Here is a 24,819-nt window from a genome sequence, read left to right on the forward strand (position 1 = left end):
GTTTCTAAATTTTAAGAATAATTGTAAGTTATTTCTATCACTGAGACCTCGTTCCTCTGGTGATTCCGCTCAGCAAGTTAAAATTGTTATCTCCTTGTTGCGTGGCGACCCTCAAGATTGGGCTTTCTCTCTGGCGCCAGGAGATCCTGCATTGCTTAATGTAGATGCATTTTTTCTGGCTCTTGGACTGCTTTATGAGGAGCCTAATCTTGAGAATCAGGCAGAAAAAGCGTTGCTGGCTATCTCTCAAGGTCAGGATGAAGCAGAGGTGTATTGTCAAAAATTTCGGAAATGGTCGGTGCTTACTCAATGGAATGAGTGTGCCCTGGCTGCAAATTTCAGAGAAGGTCTTTCTGAGGCCGTTAAGAATGTTATGGTGGGGTTTCCCACCCCTACAAGTCTGAGTGATTCTATGGCTTTAGCCATTCAGGTTGATCGGCGTTTGCGGGAGCGCAAATCTGCTCATCCTTTGGCGGTATTTTCTGGACAGAGACCTGAGTCTATGCAATGTGACCGAACTCCGACCAGAATTGAGCGACAAAGTCATAGACGTCAAAATGGGTTGTGCTTTTACTGTGGTGATTCTACTCATGTTATCTCAGCATGCTCTAAACGCTTAAAAAAAATCACTAAACCTGTCACCATTGGTACTATACAGCCTAAATTTATTTTGTCTGTTACTTTGATTTGTTCTTTGTCGTCCTACCCGGTTATGGCTTTTGTGGATTCGGGTGCTGCCCTGAATCTGATGGATTTGTCGTTTGCCAGGCGCTGTGGTTTTGTCCTGGAGCCTTTGGAATTTCCTATTCCTCTGAGGGGAATTGATGCTACGCCATTGGCTGAGAATAAGCCTCAGTATTGGACGCAAATGACCATGTGCATGACTCCCGTACATCAGGAGGTGATTCGCTTTCTTGTTCTGCATAATTTGCATGATGTTGTCGTTTTGGGTCTGCCATGGCTGCAAGCTCATAATCCAGTTTTAGATTGGAAAGCTATGTCTGTGTCGAGTTGGGGTTGTCAGGGAATTCATGGCGATACTCCGTTGGTGTCTATTGCTTCTTCCACTCCTTCTGAGGTCCCTGAGTTTTTGTCTGACTACCAGGATGTATTTGATGAGCCCAGGTCCAGTGCCCTGCCTCCTCATAGGGATTGTGACTGTGCTATAAATTTAATTCCTGGTAGTAAATTCACTAAGGGATGACTTTTTAATTTGTCTATACCAGAGCATGCCGCGATGCGGAGTTATATAAAGGAGTCTTTGGAGAAGGGACATATTCGCCCATCCTCTTCCCCTCTTGGTGCAGGATTTTTTTTTGTGGCCAAGAAGGACGGTTCTTTGAGACCTTGTATAGATTATCGTCTTCTGAATAAAATTACAGTCAAATTTCAGTATCCTTTGCCACTATTGTCTGATTTGTTTGCTCGGATTAAGGGTGCCAGTTGGTTCACCAAGATAGATCTCCGTGGTGCGTATAACCTTGTGCGCATTAAGCAGGGAGCTGAATGGAAAACAGCATTTAATACGCCCAAAGGCCATTTTGAGTACTTAGTGATGCCTTTTGGACTCTCTAATGCTCCTTCTGTGTTTCAGTCCTTCATGCATGACATCTTCCGAGAATATCTGGATAAATTTATGATTGTTTATCTGGATGACATTTTGGTCTTTTCTGATGATTGGGAGTCCCATGTGAAGCAGGTCAGGATGGTGTTTCAGGTCCTGCGTGCTAATGCTTTATTTGTGAAGGGCTCAAAATGCCTCTTCGGAGTACAGAAGGTCTCCTTTTTGGGTTTTATTTTTTCTCCTTCTACTGTGGAGATGGACCCAGTCAAGGTCCAGGCTATTCATGACTGGACTCAGCCCACGTCTGTTAAAGGGAACCTGTCACCACGTTTTTGGAAGATGGGATAAAAATAGCGTTAAATAGGGGCAGAGGTGGGCGTTACATTAGTGTGTGTGTTATGCGTTTATTACCCACCTAAGTTGCCGAAATAACTTTGCAAAGTCTCCGTTTTCGCCTGTCAATCAGGCTGGTCAGGTCGCATGGGCGTGGTGTCTTCCCCCAGATTTTGCGTAGTTTTCCGTTGGTGGCGTAGTGGTGTGCGCATGCCCAAGGTCCCGAATCCTCTTCCAGGGGATTTAAAATAGCGCGGTGTTCGTTATTGCATTGGTGATCGGTGGGCGCGGCCATCTTCCTTTGGCCGCGCGTGCGCAGAAGCGGCGCTCTGCTGGCCGCGGCTTCAGGAAAATGGCCGCCGCGATAGCCATCTGCGCACGCGCGGCATCGCGGCGGCCATTTTCCTGAAGCCGCGGCCAGCAGAGCGCCGCTTCTGCGCACGCGCGGCCAAAGGAAGATGGCCGCGCCCACCGATCACCAATGCAATAACGAACACCGCGCTATTTTAAATCCCCTGGAAGAGGATTCGGGACCTTGGGCATGCGCACACCACTACGCCACCAACGGAAAACTACGCCAAATCTGGGTGAAGACACCACGCCCATGCGACCTGACCAGCCTGATTGACAGGCGAAAACGGAGACTTTGCAAAGTTATTTCGGCAACTTAGGTGGGTAATAAACGCATAACACACACACTAATGTAACGCCCACCTCTGCCCCTATTTAACGCTATTTTTATCCCATCTTCCAAAAACGTGGTGACAGGTTCCCTTTAAGAGTCTTCAGAAGTTCTTGGGTTTTGCTAATTTTTCTAGCGTGGTTAAACCTTTGACGGATTTGACCAAGAAGGGTTCTGATGTGACTAATTGGTCTCCTGCGGCCGTGGAGGCCTTTCGGGAGCTGAAGCACCGGTTTTCTTCAGCTTCAGTCTTATGTCAGCCAGATGTCTTTCAACCCTTCCAGGTCGAGGTTAATGCTTCTGAGATTGGAGCAGGGGCTGTTTTGTCGCAGAGAAGCTCTGATGGCTCTGTGATGAAGCCATGTGCTTTCTTTTCAAGAAAGTTTTCGCCTGCCGAGCGGAATTATGATGTTGGTAATCGGGAGTTGTTGGCTATGAAGTGGGCATTTGAGGAGTGGCGACATTGGGTCGAAGGAGCTAAACATCGTGTGGTGGTCTTGATGGATCACAAAAATCTGATTTACCTTGAATCTGCCAAGCGCCTGAATCCTAGACAGGCTCGTTGGTCGTTGTTTTTCTCCCGTTTCAACTTCGTGGTCTCATACCTGCCCGGTTCGAAGAACGTGAAAGCTGATGCACTTTCTAGGAGTTTTGTGCCTGACTCTCTGGGAGTTTCTGAGCCGGCTGGTATTCTCGGAGAGGGAGTTATTTTGTCTGCCATTTCCCCAGATTTGCGACGAGTGCTGCAGAAATTTCAGGCGGATAGACCTGACCGTTGTCCACTAGAGAGACTGTTTGTCCCGGATAGATGGACCAGCAGAGTTATTTCCGAGGTTCATTCTTCGGTGTTGGCGGGTCATCCTGGGATTTTTGGTACCAGAGATTTGGTGGCTAGGTCCTTCTGGTGGCCTTCCTTGTCGCGGGATGTGCGTTCCTTTGTGCAGTCTTGTGGGATTTGTGCTCGGGCTAAGCCTTGCTGTTCTCGTGCCAGCGGTTTGCTTTTGCCTTTGCCTGTTCCGAAAAGGCCTTGGACGCACATTTCCATGGATTTTATTTCGGATCTTCCAGTATCTCAGAAAATGTCTGTCATCTGGGTGGTGTGTGATCGTTTTTCCAAGATGGTCCATTTGGTGCCCTTGCCTAAGTTGCCTTCTTCCTCCGATTTGGTTCCTCTATTTTTTCAGAATGTGGTTCGCTTGCACTGCATTCCTGAAAATATTGTGTCTGATAGAGGATCCCAGTTTGTGTCCAGGTTTTGGCAGACTTTTTGTGCTTTTGTGCTAAGATGGGCATTGATTTGTCTTTTTCGTCGGCCTTCCATCCTCAGATTAATGGCCAAACCGAGCGAACTAATCAGACGTTGGAAACTTATTTGAGATGTTTTGTTTCTGCTGATCAGGATGATTGGGTGACTTTTTTGCCTTTGGCCGAGTTTGCCCTTAATAATCGGGCTAGTTCTGCTACTTTGGTTTTGCCTTTTTTCTGCAATTCTGGTTTCCATCCTCGTTTTTCCTCGGGTCAGGTTGAGCCTTCTGACTGTCCTGGGGTGGATTCTGTGGTGGATAGGTTGCAGCAGATTTGGAACCATGTGGTGGACAATTTGAGGTTGTCACAGGAGAAGGCTCAGCGCTTTGCCAACCGCCGGCGCGGTGTGGGTCCCCGACTTCGTGTTGGGGATTTGGTGTGGCTGTCTTCTCGGTATGTTCCTATGAAGGTCTCCTCTCCTAAATTCAAGCCTCGCTTCATTGGTCCTTATAAGATCTTGGAAATCCTTAACCCGGTGTCTTTTCGTTTGGATCTCCCAGCATCGTTTGCCATTCATAATGTGTTCCATAGGTCTTTGTTGCGGAGGTATGTGGTACCTGTGGTTCCTTCTGTTGAGCCTCCTGCTCCGGTGCTGGTCGAGGGCGAATTGGAGTACGTGGTGGAGAAGATTTTGGATTCTCGTATCTCTAGACGGAGGCTGCAGTATTTGGTTAAGTGGAAGGGCTATGGTCAGGAGGATAATTCCTGGGTTGTCGCCTCTGATGTTCATGCGGCCGATTTGGTTCGTGCCTTCCACGCGGCTCATCCTGATCGCCCTGGGGGTCTTGATGAGGGTTCGGTGACCCCTCCTCAAGGGGGGGTACTGTTGTGAACTCTATTTTTGGGCTCCCTCTAGTGGTCACAAGCGGTACTGTGTAGTGTTGTCTTTCTGCAGGTTGCAGCATCAGCTGGTTCGTTATCCTTGGTTGGTTTCCTATTTAGCCCACCTGGATACTCAGTTCCTTGCCTGCTATCAATGTATTCAGTGCTCTTCAGATTCCTTGTGTCTACCTTGCTCCCAGTCTCTCCAAGACAAGCTAAGTTTTTGTTTGATCATTTTTTGATTATCAGCGTTCATTATGTTTTTAGTCCAGCTCGCTAAAATGTGATTTCCTCGCTTGCTGGTTGCTCTAGGGGACTGAGTTTCTCCCCCCACACTGTTAGTTGGTGTGGGGGTTCTTGAAATCTCAGAGTGGATATTTTGTAAGGGTTTTTTACTGACCGCATAGATTCCCTTTTCTATTTTCTGCTATCTAGTATTAGTGGGCCTCATTTGCTGAATCTGCTTTCACCCCTGTGTATGTGCCTTCCTCTTACCTCACCGTTATTATTTGTTGGGGGCTTCTACATCTTTGGGGATTATTTCTCTGGAGGCAAGAGAGGTCTTTCTTTCTCTCTAGGGGTAGTTAGTTCCTCAGGCTGGCTCGAGACGTCTAGGATTTTTAGGCACGTTCACCACCTACTTCTAGTGTGTTTGGATAGGTTCAGATTTGCGGTCAGTCCAGTTTGCCACCTCCCTAGAGCTTGTCCTATGTTTGTTACTTTGCTGGAGTAATTTGTGATCCTCAACCACTAAGGATCATAACAGCCGGCCTCTTCAGCGGTGGCGGGGGGTCCCCCTGCTCCAGGGCCGCGGTCTGGACAGCCTTCTGCGGCGGCTGGGAGCGCGGCTGAAATCGAACGGCGCGCTACCTGCTCACCAGCTCAGACAGCATCATCCCCTGGCACTTGGAGTCCAAATCCGGTACATCCTTTATCGGCGACGTTCCAGAGCAGCAGGTCGGATGGGCAGCACCAGGGACAAACGGTGGATGGGTCGGTGGCGGATTGGGCAGCCCGTGGACGTCTGGATGCCAGCACTCCGGCTGGAGGGACCACAGATCCCTTGCAGCCCGGTGAGTATGCGTCTGTGTCTCATTTTTGTCCTTCAGATGCGTGGTCGCCTGCAGTTAGTGGTGGTCAGGGGGCGCCTAGCGGAGTAGCTGGGACGGGGTTCGCAGGTGGCGGGGAAGGGTCAGGGGTCCAGGAGCTTTTGGCTAATGTGCAGAACTTGCTAGCGAGATTAGATCGCGGGGTGGGTCTGCAGGGACATTTGGGAGCTTGGTCGGGCTTGCAGCTTGGATCGGTTAGTGCAGCGGTGACACAGGCTGCGGTCGCGGAACTGGTTTCCGTTTCTGTGCAGATGGAAAAAGAGAAGGAGTGCAGGATCCACTTGGATGATAGTGCGCACGGGGAGGTATACGTGTGTTTTGAGGGCCCGTTGGGGGCGCATCTTAAGAAAGAGGTTAAGGAAAAGATAAGTAAAGATGAATATGTGGAAATTTTTTCATTGCTTCCGCTAGAAAAATGTAATCTTGACAAGGGGAAGAAGGAGGATACCAAAAAGGAGGAGGAAAAAAAACGGTGGTGGTATTTGATTCCCCAGACTTTTAATAATAGGCTTCAGGCTTTCGCTATTCTGGCCAGTGTGATTGGCGAGAAGGCGCCCGAGAATTGTTCGGGGTTATTTTGTTACATGGATTCCATCAGCGAGGCTCACAGGGTGCATGGCGGCCAGGCGTGGCTCAGGTATGACGAGCAGTTTAGACAGAGAAAAGCTGTTCGGCCGGCCATTAGATGGGACCAGAAAGATATTGGTCTCTGGTTACGGGTAATGGCTCAGTACAAGTTCGGCCATCCCTTTCACGGGGGGGCCGGTGGTTCCGGCAATGGTTCACAGCCTGGTGCTGCAGGTACCTCAGGTAACGCAGGACAGGCAGGCGGACAGAAGTTGGGCGTGTGCTGGCAATTTAATGAAGGACAGTGCAAGTTTGGAGTCAATTGTAAGTTTAAACATTTGTGCTCCCACTGCAGCGGTTCCTCCCACGGAGCCGCTAAATGTTTTAAAAAGGGTAAGTCAAAGTCTGGTTCAGGTAATTCCCATGGGGGAGACACCGGTGAAGGTGGAAAGGATGGCCCCTTATCTAAATAGATACCCGGATAGGGAAAAGGCGTCCTTGTTGTTGTCAGGTTTTACGGAAGGTTTTGTTATTCCGGCTCCTTCTTTTGCGGTTCCCTGTGTTAGGAAAAATTTGCGATCAGCTTTGTTACACGCTGAGGTGGTTTCGGATAAATTGCGCAAGGAAGTGGCGCTTGGGCGCATGGTGGGTCCATTTGAACATGCTCCTTTTTGAGGATTTAGTCGTTTCCCCTTTGGGGGTGGTCTCTAAGAAGGAGGCGGGGAAATTTCACCTGATTCAGCACTTGTCGTATCCCAAGGGTCAGTCGGTAAATGATGGCATTGATCCTGAGCTTTGTTCGGTGGTGTACACATCTTTTGATGAGGCAGTGGTATGGGTGCAGAAATGCGGAAAAGGCGCCCTTCTTGCCAAGACGGACATAGAATCCACTTTCCGTTTGTTGCCGGTTCATCCGTCTAGCGTTAGACTTCTTGGTTGTTTTTGGAATGATCAATTCTTTGTAGATAGATGTTTGCCCATGGGCTGTTCACTATCTTGTGCCCTGTTTGAGGCGTTCAGTTCCTTTTTGGAATGTGCGGTGTGGGATGTTTCTGGTTGTGATTCGGTTCTGCATTATTTAGACGATTTTTTGTGCATCGGCCCGGCTGGGTCTGACTGTTGTTCCAGGATTTTTAGTGCAATCGAATGGGTGGCTTCTCGCTTCAGCGTTCCGCTGGCTCCTGGTAAGACGGAGGGTCCGAGCACGTGTTTATATTTTTTAGGTATCGTCGTCGATACTGTGCGGTGGGAGTTTAGGTTGCCCGAGGACAAATTGGCGGGCCTTCGGGACAATGTGCGGCGGGCTAGTCGCCTGCGCAAATTGCCTTTACGAGAGTTGCAATCACTGCTAGGAAAACTTAATTTCACTTGTCGAGTCATGCCGATGGGTACAGTTTTTTCTAGGAGGTTGGCTGGTGCTACGGCGGGAGTCAAGGCTCCTCACCATTTCGTACGGTTATCGGCTGAGCACAAGGAGGATTTGGCGGTTTGGAGAGAATTCTTGAAGACTTATAATGGCAGGTCCTTGTTTATCGAGGGTGTGATTGATAATGAGTCTTTGAAGTTATTTACCGACGCAGCAGTTGGGTCGGATTTTGGAGCATACTTTCAGGGACAATGGTGTGCGTCACAATGGCCAGCGAGTTGGATTTCTTCTGGCTTGGTTTGTAACATTGCGCTTTTGGAAATTTTTCCCATTTTGGTAGCAGTGCATTTGTGGCAAGGGATCTTTTGAAACAGGCGAGTTCATTTCCACTGCGATAACATGTGGGTGGTTTGCGCAATTAACAGCTTGTCCGCATCGTCACCTCCGGTGGTGTGTGTGTTAAGGCAGTTGGTGTTGTTGTGTCTGACTTTGAATGCACACGTAACAGCGTCGCATGTGCCGGGAGTTCATAATTCTATCGCTGACTCTCTTTCTCGTTTACAGTTCGATCGTTTCCAGTCATTGGCCGCGGAGGCGCAGATGGTCGGGTTGGAGTGCCCTGCGGAACTTTGGCTAGTGGTATCCGGGACGCTGAGGTGTTGATTAAGGCTTAGTTGGCTCCTAGAACTTGGGAGGCTTATCAGACAATTTGGCAGGAGTGGGAGGATTTGTTTTCGGCAGCGTCTTGTGGGTCGAGCCAGCAGGATCAGGTCGGGATCTTGTTGTCATGGTTGAGTCGTGGGGCATCGGTTGGATGGTCATCTTCTAAAGTGTCAAAAGTCATGGCGGCTTTGGCCTTTGGGTTCAAATTGCGGGGTCTGCGCGATATTACCAAGTCCTTTTTAGTGCAGCGGGCAGTAAAAGGTTTTAGACGGCGGCCGGAGAAAATGGATTCTAGGCGGCCAGTTTCCTTTAATGTGTTAGAGAAGTTGGGTGAGGTGTTGTCCTCTTTATGTTTTTCTGTTTTTGAGCTTTGTTTCGGTTGGCTTTTTCATTTGCCTTTTTTGGGGCATTTCGAGTGGGCGAGTTGGTGTCACTGTTGTGAATTAGACTTTTTTGGCTCCCTCTTGTGGTCACTAGTGGTATGACTCTGAGATTGTCTTTCCCTAGTTTGGCACCCACCTGGGTCGTTAGTCCAGGGGTGTTGCTATATGAACTTCCTGAATTCTTAGTCTGGTGCCTGGCATCGTTGTAATCAGTCCTTTCTGTTTGCTCCTGTCTGCTGGTCCTGGTTCATGCAAAATTAAGCTAAGTCCTGCTTCCTTGTTTTTTGGTTATTTGTATTGCTCTTATTTTTGTCCAGCTTGTACTAAATGTGATTCCTGATTTTGCTGGAAGCTCTAGGGGGCTGGTATTCTCCCCCCGGGCCGTTAGACGGTTCGGGGGTTCTTGAATATCCAGCGTGGATATATTTGCTAGGGTTTTTGCTGACCGTATAAGTCATCTTACTATATTCTGCTATTAGTCAGTGGGCCTCTTTTTGCTAAATACCTAGTTCATTCTTACGTTTGTCTTTTCTTCTTACCTCACCGTTATTATTTGTTGGGGGCTTGTATCCAACTTTTGGGGGCTTTCCTCTGGAGGCAAGAAAGGTCTATCATTTCCCTTCTAGGGTTAGTTAGTTCTCCGGCTGGCGCGAGACGTCTAGAACCAACGTAGGCACGTTCCCCGGCTGCTGCTATTTGTGGTGCTAGGATTAGCTATACGGTCAGCCCAGTTACCACTGCCCTATGAGCTGGTTTTTTGTGTTTGCAGACTTGGTATTTATTGCAGAGACCCTCTGCCATTGGGGTCATAACAGTATGCCAGGCCAAAGTTGAATGTTTAATGCATTGCAGAAGTGGGATAATAAGAAAGGAAATTCTGAGTTTTTTTTTTTTGTTTTTTTTCCCTCTCTTTCTTCCTCCCCTTTACCTCTGAGTGGCTTAAGCTTGCTGCAGACATGAATGTCCAGACTCTGATTACAAGTGTGGATCAGCTTGCTGCTCGTGTGCAGGGCATACAAGATTTTGTTACCAGTAGTCCTATGTCTGAACCTAAAATACCTATTCCTGAACTGTTCTCTGGAGACTGATTTAAGTTTAGGAATTTCAGGAATAATTGTAAATTGTTTCTTTCTCTGAGACCCCGTTCGTCTGGAGACTCAGCTCAGCAAGTTAAAATTGTTATCTCTTTCTTGCGGGGCGACCCTCAGGATTGGGCTTTCTCGCTAGCGCCAGGAGATCCGGCATTGGCGAATATTGATGCGTTTTTTCTGGCGCTCGGATTGCTTTACGAGGAACCCAATCTTGAAATTCAGGCAGTAAAAGCCTTGCTGGCTATTTCTCAGGGCCAGGATGAAGCTGAAGTGTATTGCCAAAAATTTCGGAAATGGTCCGTGCTTACTCAGTGGAATGAGTGTGCTCTGGCCGCAAATTTCAGAAATGGCCTTTCTGAAGCCATTAAGAATGTGATGGTGGGTTTCTCCATTCCTACAAGTCTGAATGATTCCATGGCGCTGGCTATTCAAATTGACCGGCGTTTGCGGGAGCGTAAAACTGCTAATCCTCTGGTGGTGTTGTCTGAACAAACACCTGATTTAATGCAATGTGATAGAATTCAGACTAGAAATGAACGGAAAAATCATAGACGGCAGAATGGGTTGTGTTTTTACTGTGGTGATTCTACACATGTTATATCAGCATGCTCTAAACGCCTTACAAGGGTTGTTAGCCCTGTCGCCATTGGTAATTTGCAACCTAAATTTATTTTGTCTGTGACTTTAATTTGCTCATTGTCTTCCTACCCTGTTATGGCGTTTGTGGATTCAGGTGCTGCCCTGAGTCTTATGGATCTGTCGTTTGCCAAGCGCTGTGGTTTTGTTCTTGAGCCATTGGTAAATCCTATCCCTCTTAGAGGTATTGATGCTACGCCATTGGCGGAAAATAAACCGCAGTTTTGGACACAGGTAACCATGTGCATGACTCCTGAACATCGGGAGGTGATTCGTTTTCTTGTTCTGCATAAAATGCATGATTTGGTCGTTTTGGGTCTGCCATGGTTACAGACCCATAATCCAGTCTTGGATTGGAAGGCAATGTCTGTGTCAAGTTGGGGCTGTCAGGGAATTCATGGTGATTCCCCACCGGTGTCTATTGCTTCCTCTACTCCTTCGGAAGTTCCTGAGTATTTGTCTGATTATCAGGATGTATTCAGCGAGTCCAGGTCCAGTGCTCTTCCTCCTCATAGGGACTGTGACTGCGCTATAGATTTGATTCCGGGTAGTAAATTTCCTAAGGGAAGATTATTTAATCTGTCTGTACCTGAGCATACCGCAATGCGTTCGTATATCAAGGAATCTCTGGAGAAGGGGCATATCCGTCCATCCTCTTCCCCTCTTGGTGCGGGATTCTTTTTTGCGGCCAAGAAGGACGGATCTTTGAGACCTTGTATTGACTATCGGCTTCTGAATAAAATCACTGTTAAATTTCAGTATCCTTTGCCTCTGTTGTCGGACTTGTTTGCCCGGATTAAAGGTGCCAAGTGGTTCACCAAGATAGATCTTCCTGGTGCGTACAACCTTGTGCGCATTAAACAAGGAGATGAATGGAAAACTGCATTTAATACGCCCGAAGGTCATTTTGAGTACTTGGTGATGCCTTTTGGGCTCTCTAATGCTCCTTCAGTGTTTCAGTCCTTTATGCATGATATTTTCCGGAAGTATCTGGATAAATTTATGATTGTTTATCTGGATGATATTCTGGTTTTTTCTGATGATTGAGACTCGCATGTAGAGCAGGTCAGGATGGTGTTTCAGGTTTTGCGTGAGAATGCTTTGTTTGTTAAGGGCTCAAAGTGTCTCTTTGGAGTACAGAAGGTTCCCTTTTTGGGTTTTATTTTCTCCCCTTCTGCGGTGGAGATGGACCCAGTCAAGGTCCGAGCTATTCATGATTGGACTCAACCCACGTCAGTTAAGAGTCTTCAGAAGTTCTTGGGCTTTGCTAACTTCTACCGTCGTTTTATCGCTAATTTTTCTAGCGTTGTTAAACCTTTGACGGATATGACCAAGAAAGGTTCTGATGTGGCTAACTGGGCTCCTGCGGCCGTGGAGGCTTTCCAGGAGTTGAAGCGCCGGTTTACTTCAGCGCCTGTTTTGTGCCAGCCTGATGTCTCACTTCCCTTTCAGGTTGAAGTGGATGCTTCTGAGATTGGGGCAGGGGCCGTTTTGTCGCATAGAGGCCCTGGTTGCTCTGTAATGAGACCATGTGCTTTTTTCTCTAGGAAGTTTTCGCCTGCTGAGCGGAATTATGATGTTGGCAATCGGGAGTTGCTGGCCATGAAGTGGGCATTTGAGGAGTGGCGTCATTGGCTCGAGGGTGCTAAGCATCGTGTGGTGGTCTTGACTGATCACAAAAATCTGATGTATCTCGAGTCTGCTAAACGCCTGAATCCTAGACAGGCCCGTTGGTCATTGTTTTTCTCCCGTTTTGACTTTGTGGTCTCGTATTTACCAGGTTCAAAGAATGTGAAGGCTGATGCTCTTTCAAGGAGCTTTGTGCCTGACTCTCTTGGAGTCGCAGAACCAGTTGTTATTCTTAAAGAGGGAGTAATCTTGTCAGCCATTTCTCCGGATTTGCGACGTGTGTTGCAGAGATTTCAGGCTGGTAGACCTGACTCTTGTCCACCTGACAGACTGTTTGTTCCTGTTAAATGGACCAGCAGAGTCATTTCCGAGGTTCATTCCTCGGTGTTGGCAGGGCATCCGGGAATTTTTGGCACCAGAGATTTGGTGGCTAGGTCCTTTTGGTGGCCTTCCTTGTCGCGGGATGTGCGGTCATTTGTGCAGTCCTGTGGGACTTGTGCTCGAGCTAAGCCTTGCTGTTCTCGTGCCAGCGGGTTGCTCTTGCCCTTGCCTGTCCCGAAGAGGCCTTGGACACACATTTCCATGGATTTTATTTCAGATCTTCCGGTGTCTCAGGGCATGTCTGTCATCTGGGTGGTATGTGATCGCTTTTCCAAGATGGTCCATTTGGTATCTTTGCCTAAGCTGCCTTCCTCTTCCGATCTGGTTCCTTTGTTCTTTCAGAATGTGGTTCGTTTACACGGCATTCCTGAGAATATCGTGTCTGACAGAGGATCCCAGTTTGTTTCCAGGTTCTGGCGATCCTTTTGTGCTAAGATGGGCATTGATTTGTCGTTTTCGTCTGCCTTTCATCCTCAGACTAATGGACAAACGGAGCGAACTAATCAAACTTTGGAGGCTTATTTGAGGTGTTTTGTTTCTGCGGATCAGGATGATTGGGTGACCTTCTTGCCGTTGGCTGAGTTTGCCCTTAATAATCAGGCTAGTTCCGCTACTTTGGTCTCGCCATTTTTCTGCAACTCTGGTTTCCATCCTCGTTTTTCCTCGGGACATGTGGAGCCTTCTGACTGTCCTGGGGTGGATTCTGTGGTGGATAGGTTGCAGCGGATTTGGAATCATGTGGTGGACAACTTGAAGTTGTCACAGGAGAAGGCTCAGCGTTTTGCCAACCGCCGCCGCGGTGTGGGTCCCCGACTTCGTGTTGGGGATTTGGTATGGCTGTCTTCTCGATTTGTTCCTATGAAGGTCTCCTCTCCTAAATTCAAGCCTCGCTTCATCGGTCCTTACAAGATATTGGAAATCCTTAATCCTGTGTCCTTTCGCTTGGATCTTCCGGTGTCGTTTGCCATTCACAACGTGTTCCATAGGTCTTTGTTGCGGCGGTACGTTGTACCTGTGGTTCCTTCTGTTGAGCCTCCTGCTCCGGTGTTGGTTGAGGGCGAGTTGGAGTACGTGGTGGAGAAAATCTTGGATTCTCGTCTCTCCAGACGGAGGCTTCAGTATCTGGTCAAGTGGAAGGGCTATGGTCAGGAGGATAATTCCTGGGTGGTTGCCTCTGATGTGCATGCGGCCGATTTAGTTCGTGCCTTTCACGCTGCTCATCCTGATCGCCCTGGTGGTCTTGGTGAGGGTTCGGTGACCCCTCCTTAAAGGGGGGGTACTGTTGTGAATTAGACTTTTTTGGCTCCCTCTTGTGGTCACTAGTGGTATGACTCTGAGATTGTCTTTCCCTAGTTTGGCACCCACCTGGGTCGTTAGTCCAGGGGTGTTGCTATATGAACTTCCTGAATTCTTAGTCTGGTGCCTGGCATCGTTGTAATCAGTCCTTTCTGTTTGCTCCTGTCTGAGGGTCATGGTTCATGCAAAATTAAGCTAAGTCCTGCTTCCTTGTTTTTTGGTTATTTGTATTGCTCTTATTTTTGTCCAGCTTGTACTAAATGTGATTCCTGATTTTGCTGGAAGCTCTAGGGGGCTGGTATTCTCCCCCCGGGCCGTTAGACGGTTCGGGGGTTCTTGAATATCCAGCGTGGATATTTTTGCTAGGGTTTTTGCTGACCGTATAAGTCATCTTACTATATTCTGCTATTAGTTAGTGGGCCTCTCTTTGCTAAATACCTAGTTCATTCTTACGTTTGTCTTTTCTTCTTACCTCACCGTTATTATTTGTTGGGGGCTTGTATCCAACTTTTGGGGGCTTTCCTCTGGAGGCAAGAAAGGTCTATCTTTTCCCTTCTAGGGTTAGTTAGTTCTCCGGCTGGCGCGAGACGTCTAGAACCAACGTAGGCACGTTCCCCGGCTGCTGCTATTTGTGGTGCTAGGATTAGCTATACGGTCAGCCCAGTTACCACTGCCCTATGAGCTGTTTTTTTGTGTTTGCAGACTTGGTATTTATTGCAGATACCCTCTGCCATTGGGGTCATAACATGTCACCTAGTAAATAGGTGTCGGGGGGTCTTTTGGCCAGGGATGTGTTTATGTCTGACGGGCGCGTGGAACTGTGGTTGCGGCGATCAAAATCGGATCAAGAGAGTCAGGGTAGCAGAATCGTTTTGGGCTCAGTTGCGGGTTCGGCTATGTGTCCGGTTGCCTGTCTGCGCAGGTTTTGGGGCTTTCAGCCTAGGTGTGATCGGTCGCTGTTATGCCATTAAGACGGTTCCTGCTTGTCACGCTATCAATTCACGGCGGTTTTTAAAAAGGTGATTGTGTTGTTGGGTTTGGATGGGGCCTGTTTTGACCCTCATTCTTTTCGGATCGGGGCCGCGACTGAGGCGGCACTTGGGGATTTAGGGGCTTCTGCCATTCGGCGGATCGGCAGGTGGCGCTCGAACAGATTTCGTAGTTATGTGCGGCCACAAGGGATGGTCGAGGGGGTTCTATAAGAGTTGCATTGGTGGCATTTTTACGGTTCGTGGTACATTTTGAGTTTGTGTTTTGTTTTCCAGGTCCCCAGGCATTACTGGTGTGGATTCTCAGACACTCATATGTTCATTGGGGAGCTCTGCGCGCCGAGATGCGGATGGAGGGCAGACAGCTCGGTTTTGACCGCAGTGTGGCAGTAATCCGGTGGCTTGGTTTTCGGGGGATGGCCTGGAATCGAGTGTTGCGGGAGATCCATAACAGTGTGAGTTTGGACAGAGCCCGAATGTTTTGGTTTTACATGTCGGGGGTAACGATTTGGGGGTTCGGCCTTTTCGGGAATTAATAAAGGATATAAAGCAGGAGACAGGTAAGAAAAACTAAATATATTTACTATTCATTTGAAACAGAACAAATACTCACCATATGTATTTGTATAATCTATATCCTGGCTGCTGCATTCACTCACATTCACCGCCCTTGCATAAACTCTTTACACTCCGTCCATATCGGCCCCTCTGTCCTCTCCTCTCCTATGTATAGCACTCATACTCTGTTCACATTGCTTAACAGCGCTGATCCATTCAGTCCCACCATCCAACACAAGAGACGCTCTCACAAATCACTTAACCATCTGCTCACTCTTTCTATCCTCCTTCTCCTAGTTGCTGGAGACATCTCTCCCAACCCCAGCCCCCCATGTTATAGCCAGTCAAACCTCCCAACTGCTACACTCAGAAACCCCTCTAACCTTATTAATATTCCATGCATGTCTTCTGTCTCTTTCAATTGTGCCCTTTGGAATTCTTGCTCTGTGTGTAATAAACTCTCCTTCATTCATGACTTCTTCCTTTCTAACTCTCTTAATCTCCTGGCTCTTACTGAAACCTGGATCCAGCAGTCAGACACCACCGCTGCTGCTGCTCTTTCATATGGTGGACTACACTTTTCTCATACCCCAAGATCAGACAACAGAGCAGGTGGAGGTGTTGGTCTGCTCCTTTCACCCAAATGTACCTTCCAAATTATCCCCCAAGTACCCTCACTTGTATTCCCTTCCTTTGAGGTCCATGCTGTCAGACTCTACGTCCCCTTCTCCATGCGAGTGGCGGTGGTGTATCGTCCTCCCGGCCCCTCTCATCAGTTCCTGGATCACTTTGCCACCTGGCTTCCACACCTTCTCTCCTGTTACACCCCCACCCTTATCATGGGTGATTTCAACATCCCCATTGCTTCTCCCCTCTCCCCATCTGCTTCTCACCTTTTATCTCTAACCTCCGCTTTCGGCCTCTCGCAGCATACTAACTCTCCAACGCTTGAAGATGGAAACTCCCTTGACTTGGTCTTCTCCCGGCTTTGCTCAGTGGAAAATTTCACAAACTCCTCTCTCCCGCTCTCTGACCACAACCTTCTTTCATTCTCTATCAAGAACTGCCATCCCGCTCAGGTCACCCCCACTTTCCACACTTATAGAAACATACAGGCCATTAACACCCAGAAACTTATGAAGAACTTGCAGTCCTCATTGGCTCCAATCTCCTCCATCTCATGTCATGATTCTGCTCTGAAGCATTACAATGAAACCCTGCAAAGTGCCCTGGATGAAGCTGCACGTCCTATACATAGAACAACTCAGCACAGACGGCAACAACCATGGCACACACTGCAAACTCATTTTCTGCAGCGGTGCTCCAGGTGCGCCGAACGTCTGTGGAGAAAATCTAATTTACCCGAAGATTTCATCCATTATAAGTTCATGCTAAAAACATACAACCCTGCCATTCACCTCTCCAAACAAACCTATTTCAACACCCTGATCACCTCACTGTCAAATAACCCTAAACATCTCTTTGACACTTTCCAGTCCCTACTCAACCCAAGAGAGCAGGCCCCAACCACGGATCTCCGCGCTGACGATCTGGCCAATTACTTCAAAGAAAAAATTGACCACATTCGACAGGAAATCATCTCCCAATCTCTTCATACCATGCACTGTCCTCCCTCCCCCACTGCATATAGTTCACTCTCTGACTTTGAGCCAGTTACAGAAGAAGAAGTAGTTGGGCTCCTTGCATCTTCTCACCCGACCACTTGCACCAGTGACCTCATTCTGTCACATCTCCTCCAGTCCCTTTCCCTGGCTGTCACCTCTCACCTAACAAAAATATTCAACCTTTCTCTCACTTCCAGTATTTTTCCCTCCTCATTTAAGCATGCCATCATACATCCATTACTTAAAAAAACCATCCCTCGACCAAAACTGTGCCGCTAATTACAGACCTGTTTCTAATCTTCCCTTCATCTCTAAACTCCTCGAACGCCTGGTCCACTCTCGTCTTACCTGCTATCTCTCAGATAACTCTCTTCTCGACCCTCTTCAATCTGGCTTCCGCTCTTTACACTCTACTGAAACTGCCCTCACTAAAGTCTCTAATGACCTACTAACAGCTAAATCTAATGGTGGGCTATGGGGGTGCATTATACTACATGGAAGAGTATTGGGAGTGCATTATACCACATGGAAAACTATGCAGAGTGTGTTATACTATATGGAGGACTATAGGGTGCATTATACTACATAGAGGACTATGGGGGGCATTATACTGGACAAGGGACTATGGAGTGCATTATACTATATGGAGGACTATGGGGTGTATTATACTATATGGCAGGTGCATTATGCTATATGTTGGACTATAGGGGTACATCATACTATATAGTCGACTATGGGGTGCATTATCCTAATTGAGAACTATTGTCAGGACTCTGAACATTTTTTACCTTTTGTGCATTACTGCCCTTTTCCAACATGGCATCTTTGGTCTCATGTGAACTTGTCTTCCTGCTACAAAACTCCACCCCAGCCTTCAGTCTGTGCTAGATTATTCTGCTTTGCATCCAGCTCCTGATTACTCCCTGGCCTTGCACCTGCACCTGCTCCTGTGAACCTGTGTGGTGATCCTGCTACTCTGCTCTGAGTTCCTGTTGCATACACCAGTGTTCAGTAATCCTCCTTCATCTGCTGCTCGTGTTACTTCCATCTGCATTTGCTGGACATGTAAGCTGTTTGCTGCTCTGCAAAACCTGAGACTATTAACCAGGCCTCCCTGGTTGAGCTAAGATATGATTTGAACTGCCTTATAGCATATCTATCTGTGTCTGGACTAAGTCAAGGATATATTCGTGTCAAGTTTCCTCAAGAATAACTGTGCTTCATAGACTTACTGTTTGTTTGCATCTACCTCTGAAGTTTCCTATTGACTGCTAAGCTGCGTTTATTATTTGCACCAAGTGTTGTGGACTTGAGTTTCTCTCTGCACCTGTTTGAATCACCGTGTGATAATGTAAACTTTACCACTTATAAAACTGTGTCCTGTTGTCTTGTTCCACGTAAAGAGTCTCCTGAATTATCCCCTATAATTATTACAACTATGGGATGCATTATACGATATGGAAGACTATTGGGAGTGCATAATACTATATGGAGGACTATGGGGAGTGCATTATACTATATGGATGACTATGGGGAATGCATTATACTATATGGAGGACTATGAGGGTGGATTTTACTATATGGAGGGCTATGGGGAGTGCGTTATACTATATGGATGACTATAGATAGTCCATTATACTGTATAAAAGATAACATGGGGACCACTATACTGTTTGTAGGATGATGGGGAGGATATTAGGCTATATGGAGGACTATGGGATGCATTATACTGTATGGGGGACTATAGGAGTGCATTACACTAAATGAAGTACTAGGGGATGCTTTATGCTATACGGTGGACTATTGGGAATGCATTATACTATATGAAAAGCAATGTGGGGCTGATTATATTATATGGAGGACTATGGGGTGCATTATATTATATGGAGGACTATGGGGTGCATTATACTATTAGGAGGGCTATGGGGGAGGCATTATACTATATGGAATGTCGTAGAGAAAAATAAAATCCATAAAGACATCTCCAGACATACTGTATCTCCCTCACATTGAACATATTGGATTAATTATAACTGGAGAAGTGAGAAACTAATTTTAACTGGGGAAGTGAGTGAGAGAGAGAGCTGATACTTTAACCTCTATTGAAGTAGGGTCTCTTGCAGTGAAGAGGTAATTACAGCAGAGATCTGCTCTGAGAACCAGACACTAAGCCTAAGATTCATATATTCAGAGTCTGATAAGTACATTTCCGAGGCAAGAGCTTCCTGTGCTCAAATGACTGGTTTCAGACATTCTGAAGCCAGTGGTCAGTAATAAATGGTCGGTGTTGCATCAATCCAATATGTATGGGAAATATATTTTAAGCGTTGTAGGAAGGGACAAATATAATGCATTCACTCACATCACTCAAAAGGCCATTCTAATGCCTCCAAGTTAATAATGTTGGCATAACCTTGATCTAATAAAAAATCAGTCAGTTCTGTTTGTTTTCCTAAGAAGTACCTCCCTCTGCTAAGCTCTGAGCCATTTCCATGACACAGGTTTAGTACTTTTCTTTTGTTATCCCTTTTATTTTATCTAATTGTATATACTTTATTGTTTTGTTCACATTTTGTAACTTTTTATAAATACTGCCCACTCCTTTCTGGATAAAATATATATTTTAATGTAATAGCGCTATTGCTCTTGCTATGTAAACTGCACCCCTGAAGTCATATGCTACCTGTAACAGGTATCCAATAGGCCATATATAAACAATTGGTGGTGGCAGCCAGTATTTCATTTTGATATTGAGGGATTGGCAGTGACTGTACCGAGGTGTATATATATATATTTATTCCATGCTTTGGAATCTGAGGTGTATATACCATACGCTAACTGTAAGTTCCCCAATAACTGGCCTAGTAATGGAAACAGCCGTTGCCTTGTCCATCAATTGTCAGTCAATTGCGTAAGTATCCTGACAATTGGAGACAGTAGAGTTGCATTCCCTGACAAATTGGTGGCAATGCTGGGATCTGCGCTATTCCTCCTGCTGTTATCCTTGACATGGAAGGCAATGTGAGGCCAATTATACTATATGGAGGACTATGGGGTGCATTCAAATATATAAAAGGCTATGTGGGACTCATTATACTGTATTGAGGACTATGTGGGGGCCATTGGGCCATTATAATATTTGGAGAGCTATTTGGGAGAATTTATATTTTATGGAGGGCTATGTGGGGCTATTATACTGTATGCAGCAATTATACAGTGTGAGGTCCATAAGATTGTGTGGAGGACTGTGTGGCAGTCATTATACTGTTTGGAACACTAGCTGCAGACATTATACAGTGAGGTGAGATGTGGGGTCCATTATACTGTATGCAGACCCATTATACTGCATGGAGGCATTTGTGGGGGTCATAGTTGGGGGATCATAATGTGTTGGGGTCACCATACTTTGCTGGAGGATTAAGGGGCATACATTAGGGTAATCATAATGTGCTTGTGGAAGGCACTGTGGAGGAATTCACTGTAGGGGTATCATATAGGGTTTGTGGGGCACATTTGTTGGCATCATACTTTATGGGTACAATGATCGGGGAATCTAGGAGATTTAATAGGAGGAAAATAACTTTATAAGGGCTGCAAAGTTGTGAGGTATGCTCTTCCGTGACCCCCTTATGAATCAGAGCTTCCTCTATCTTCTATAGTGGTCACATAATCTTTATGTACGCCTCTGCCTCTAGCTGTGAAACGTATTAGGGTACCGTCACACAGTACCATTTTAATCGCTACGACGGCACGATCCGTGACGTCGCAGCGATCGTATGATTATCGCTCCAGCGTCGTAGACTGCTGTCACACGGTGCAATCACGGCGCTGGAGCGATGCCGAAGTGCCCGGGTAACCAGGGTAAACATCGGGTAACTAAGCGCAGGGCCGCGCTTAGTAACCCGATGTTTACCCTGGTTACCAGCGTAAACGTAAAAAAAACAAACAGTACATACTTACATTCCGGTGTCTGTCCTCCGGCGTTCTGCTTCTCTCCACTGTGTAAGCACAGCAGCCGGAAAGCAGAGCGGTGACGTCAGACGTCACTGCTGTGTTCGCTTTCCGGCCGGCAGGCGCTCACACAGTGCAGAGAAGCTGAGACGCCGGAGGACAGACACCGGAATGTGAGTATGTACTGTTTGTTTTTTTTAAGTTTACGCTGGTAACCAGGGTAAACATCGGGTTACTAAGCGCGGCCCTGCGCTTAGTTACCCGATGTTTACCCTGGTTACAAGCGAACACATCGTTGGATCGCTGTCACACACAACGATCCAGCGATGTCAGCGGGTGATCAAGCGACGAAAGAAAGTTCCAAACGATCTGCTACGACGTACGATTCTCAGCAGGATCCCTGATCGCTGCTGCGTGTCAGACACTGCGATATCGTAACGATATCGCTAGAACGTCACGAATCGTACCGTCGTAGCGATCAAAATGGTACTGTGTGACAGTACCCTTAGGTTTGTGTTTTTATCCAGCGAGCAAATATCTCAAAACAATAAGAAACTTACCATTGTGGATTCATTAATTGAAAACTTTAACTTTGAAGGTGCTTTTTTCAATTGTCTAAGTAGATATATTCAACATTATTGCTTTACACTGATGGTTGTTGTTTAATCTTTTTTTATAGTTTTCACTTAGTGAGATTCTCGTGTTCCGGGGCAGCCTGTGGGGGGTCTTCATGTGGTGCTCTGCTTAGATATTCATGTGAATGGCTTCTGACAGGTCACTGATTCCTCAGTGTCCTGCCCCCTGCTTTACATACTGTGTATCTTATTGTTTTGGAAAAAAAATTACATTCATCATGCAGGTGCTGTATACGGATCAGATCTATAATATTCATATTTTCATTTTATTTAGTATTATAAGTTTCTTGAGAAAAAAAAAAGTTCCTCAAAATAGCGCTGGCCGTGCCTGTGCAGTAGCATAATTCCAAATGCGATAGATGCTACTGGCACCAGCGCTGGCGCCGCCCCGGAGCATGGGCATATCATTAACACAAAACTGAAAATAAAGATTAAATAACAACCACAAGACGGATTTCGTCAACCAATGTATAATTGTAATCAGTATAATGGCACCGACCTGACACTGTCTGTAGGTTACTGTGCACAATTCTGCTGACAGGTTCCTTTTAAGTCTCCCAACAATCATTCAAACCACAAACTATAGGGGCTTACGATTTCTCCTGTAGATCCCTTATACTCCAGAGCTTGCTACAACATTCAAAAGCGTCCAGAAAACCCAACTATTCAGAAAACCCGTCAGCACAGCTGTGAGAAGCTTCATACTATTTGTACAATTTTGTTGTAGATAATATGAATATATGATGTATGTTAAGTGTCATAAACATTGTTTGCACTTTTATCATGTGTACAGTGCCCTGGTGCTTAAAAAAAGATAATAATCATAACAAAGCAATAAAGAATACAAGTGTGGTTGGTTTCATCTACTAGTGCAATAATGCAGAAATTTCTGAACCACAGACAGTAGGCCATCCTGATCACTAATCATAAATGAGACGATACCTGCAAGAGGTCCATGTCTTGCTGTAGCTCTGCTCCCGGGGTGTTCTCAAGCAAGATTTCTGACATGACTCTCATGTTCATTTTCACCATATCCAGTTCACTGTACAGTTTACCGATCTGTAGAACAGAAAACATTTTGATGCAGTAGCATTCAGTACCAAGATTACATTATATGGCTTATGTCAGGAGAGTCACAATAAATGGCTTATATCAGGAGAGTCACGTTATATGGCTTATGTCAGGAGAGTCACAATATATGGCTTATGTCAGGAGAGTCACGTTATATGGCTTATGTCAGGAAAGTCACAATAAATGGCTTATGTCAGGAGATTCACAATATATGGCTTATGTCAGGAGTGTCACAGTATATGGCTTATGTCAGGGGAGTCACCATATATGACTTATGTCAGGAGTGTCACAATATATGGCTTATGTCAGGAGAGTCACAGTATATAGCTTATATCAGGAGAGTCACGTTATATGGCTTATGTCAGGAGAGTCACAATATATGGCTTATGTCAGGAGAGTCACGTTATATGGCTTATGTCAGGAGAGTCACAATAAATGGCTTATGTCACGAGATTCACAATATATGGCTTATGTCAGGAGTGTCACAATATATGGCTTATGTCAGGGGAGTCACAATATATGACTTATGACAGGAGTGTCACAATATATGGCTTATGTCAGGAGAGTCACAATATATGGCTTACTGTATGTCAGGAGAGTCACGTTATATGGATTAAGTCAGGAGAGTCACGTTATATGGCTTATGTCAGGAGAGTCACGTTATCTGGCTTATGTCATGAGAGTCACAATATATGGCTTATATCAGGAGAGTGACGTTATATGGCTTATGTCAGGCGAGTCACAATAAATGGCTTATGTCAGGAGATTCACGATATATGGTTTATGTCAGGAGAGTCACAATATATAGCTTCTGTCAGGAGAGTCACGTTATATAGCTTATGTCAGGAGAGTCACGTTATATGGATTAAGTCAGGAGAGTCACAATATATGGCTTATGTCAGGAGAGTCACGTTATATGGCTTATGTCAGGAGAGTCACGTTATATGGCTTATGTCAGGAGAGTCACAATATATGGCTTTTGTCAGGAGAGTCACGTTATATGGCTTATGTCAAGAGAGTCACAATATATGGCTTATGTCACTAGAGTCACAATATATGGCTTATGTCAGGAAATTCACAATATATGGCTTATGTCAGGAGAGTCACGTTATATGGCTTATGTCAGGAGAGTCACGTTATATGGCTTATGTCAGGAGAGTCACGTTATATTGCTTATGTCAGGAGAATCACAATAAATGGCTTATGTCACTAGAGTCACAATATATGGCTTATGTCAGGAGAGTCACAATAAATGGCTTATGTCAGGAGAGTCACAATATATTGCTTATCCAAATACAGAAGAGGGACAGCACCACAGCAATTGTGAAAAAAGAATCCAAAGTTTATTCCACCATCTGCTGATGGTGGAATAAACTTTGGATTCTTTTTTCACAATTGCTGTGGTGCTGTCCCTCTTCTGTATTTGGATTTGGACTTTAACACCGGGATGGATCCCCTGGTAAGGACGTGCACCTTGTCATCCATGGAGATGCTTTACATGTAGGGTGCGGCTGGACTGCTGTGTTGTTAATATATGGCTTATGTCAGGAGAGTCACGTTATATGGCTTATGTCAGGAGAGTCATGTTATATGGCTTATGTCAGGAGAGTCACAATATATGGCTTATGTCAGGAGAGTGACGTTATATGGCTTATGTCAGGAGAGTCACAATAAATGGCTTATATCAGGAGAGTCAGGTTATATGGCTTATGTCAGGAGAGTCACAATAAATGGCTTATGTCAGGAGATTCATAATATATAGCTTATGTCAGGAGAGTCACAATATATAGCTTATGTCAGGAAAGTCACATTATATAGCTTAAGTCAGGAGTCACAATATATGGCTTATGTCAGGAGATTCACAATATATGGCTTATGTCAGGAGAGTCACGTTATATGGCTTAAGTCAGGAGAGTCACAATATATGGCTTATGTCAGGAGAGTGACGTTATATGGCTTATGTCAGGAGAGTCACAATAAATGGCTTATATCAGGAGAGTCAGGTTATATGGCTTATGTCAGGAGAGTCACAATAAATGGCTTATGTCAGGAGATTCACAATATATAGCTTATGTCAGGAGAGTCACAATATATAGCTTATGTCAGGAAAGTCACATTATATAGCTTAAGTCAGGAGAGTCACAATATATGGCTTATGTCAGG

At 45.9% G+C, this 24,819-nt stretch overlaps 1 protein-coding gene across 1 annotated transcript in view; it reads right to left on the reverse strand.

The window, feature by feature from the left end:
• The window catches only part of TOM1L1 (target of myb1 like 1 membrane trafficking protein), a 192,343-nt gene that overhangs the window by 77,940 nt on the left and 89,584 nt on the right, over positions 1 to 24,819 (reverse strand). The window contains exon 7 of the mRNA XM_077251358.1: positions 22,528 to 22,644. Coding sequence (XP_077107473.1) covers positions 22,528 to 22,644 — 117 coding nt within the window. The remainder of the gene's footprint in view (positions 1 to 22,527; positions 22,645 to 24,819) is intronic.

This window comes from Ranitomeya variabilis, chromosome 4 (genome assembly GCF_051348905.1).
Source record: "Ranitomeya variabilis isolate aRanVar5 chromosome 4, aRanVar5.hap1, whole genome shotgun sequence".
NCBI classification, from domain to species: Eukaryota; Metazoa; Chordata; class Amphibia; order Anura; family Dendrobatidae; genus Ranitomeya; species Ranitomeya variabilis.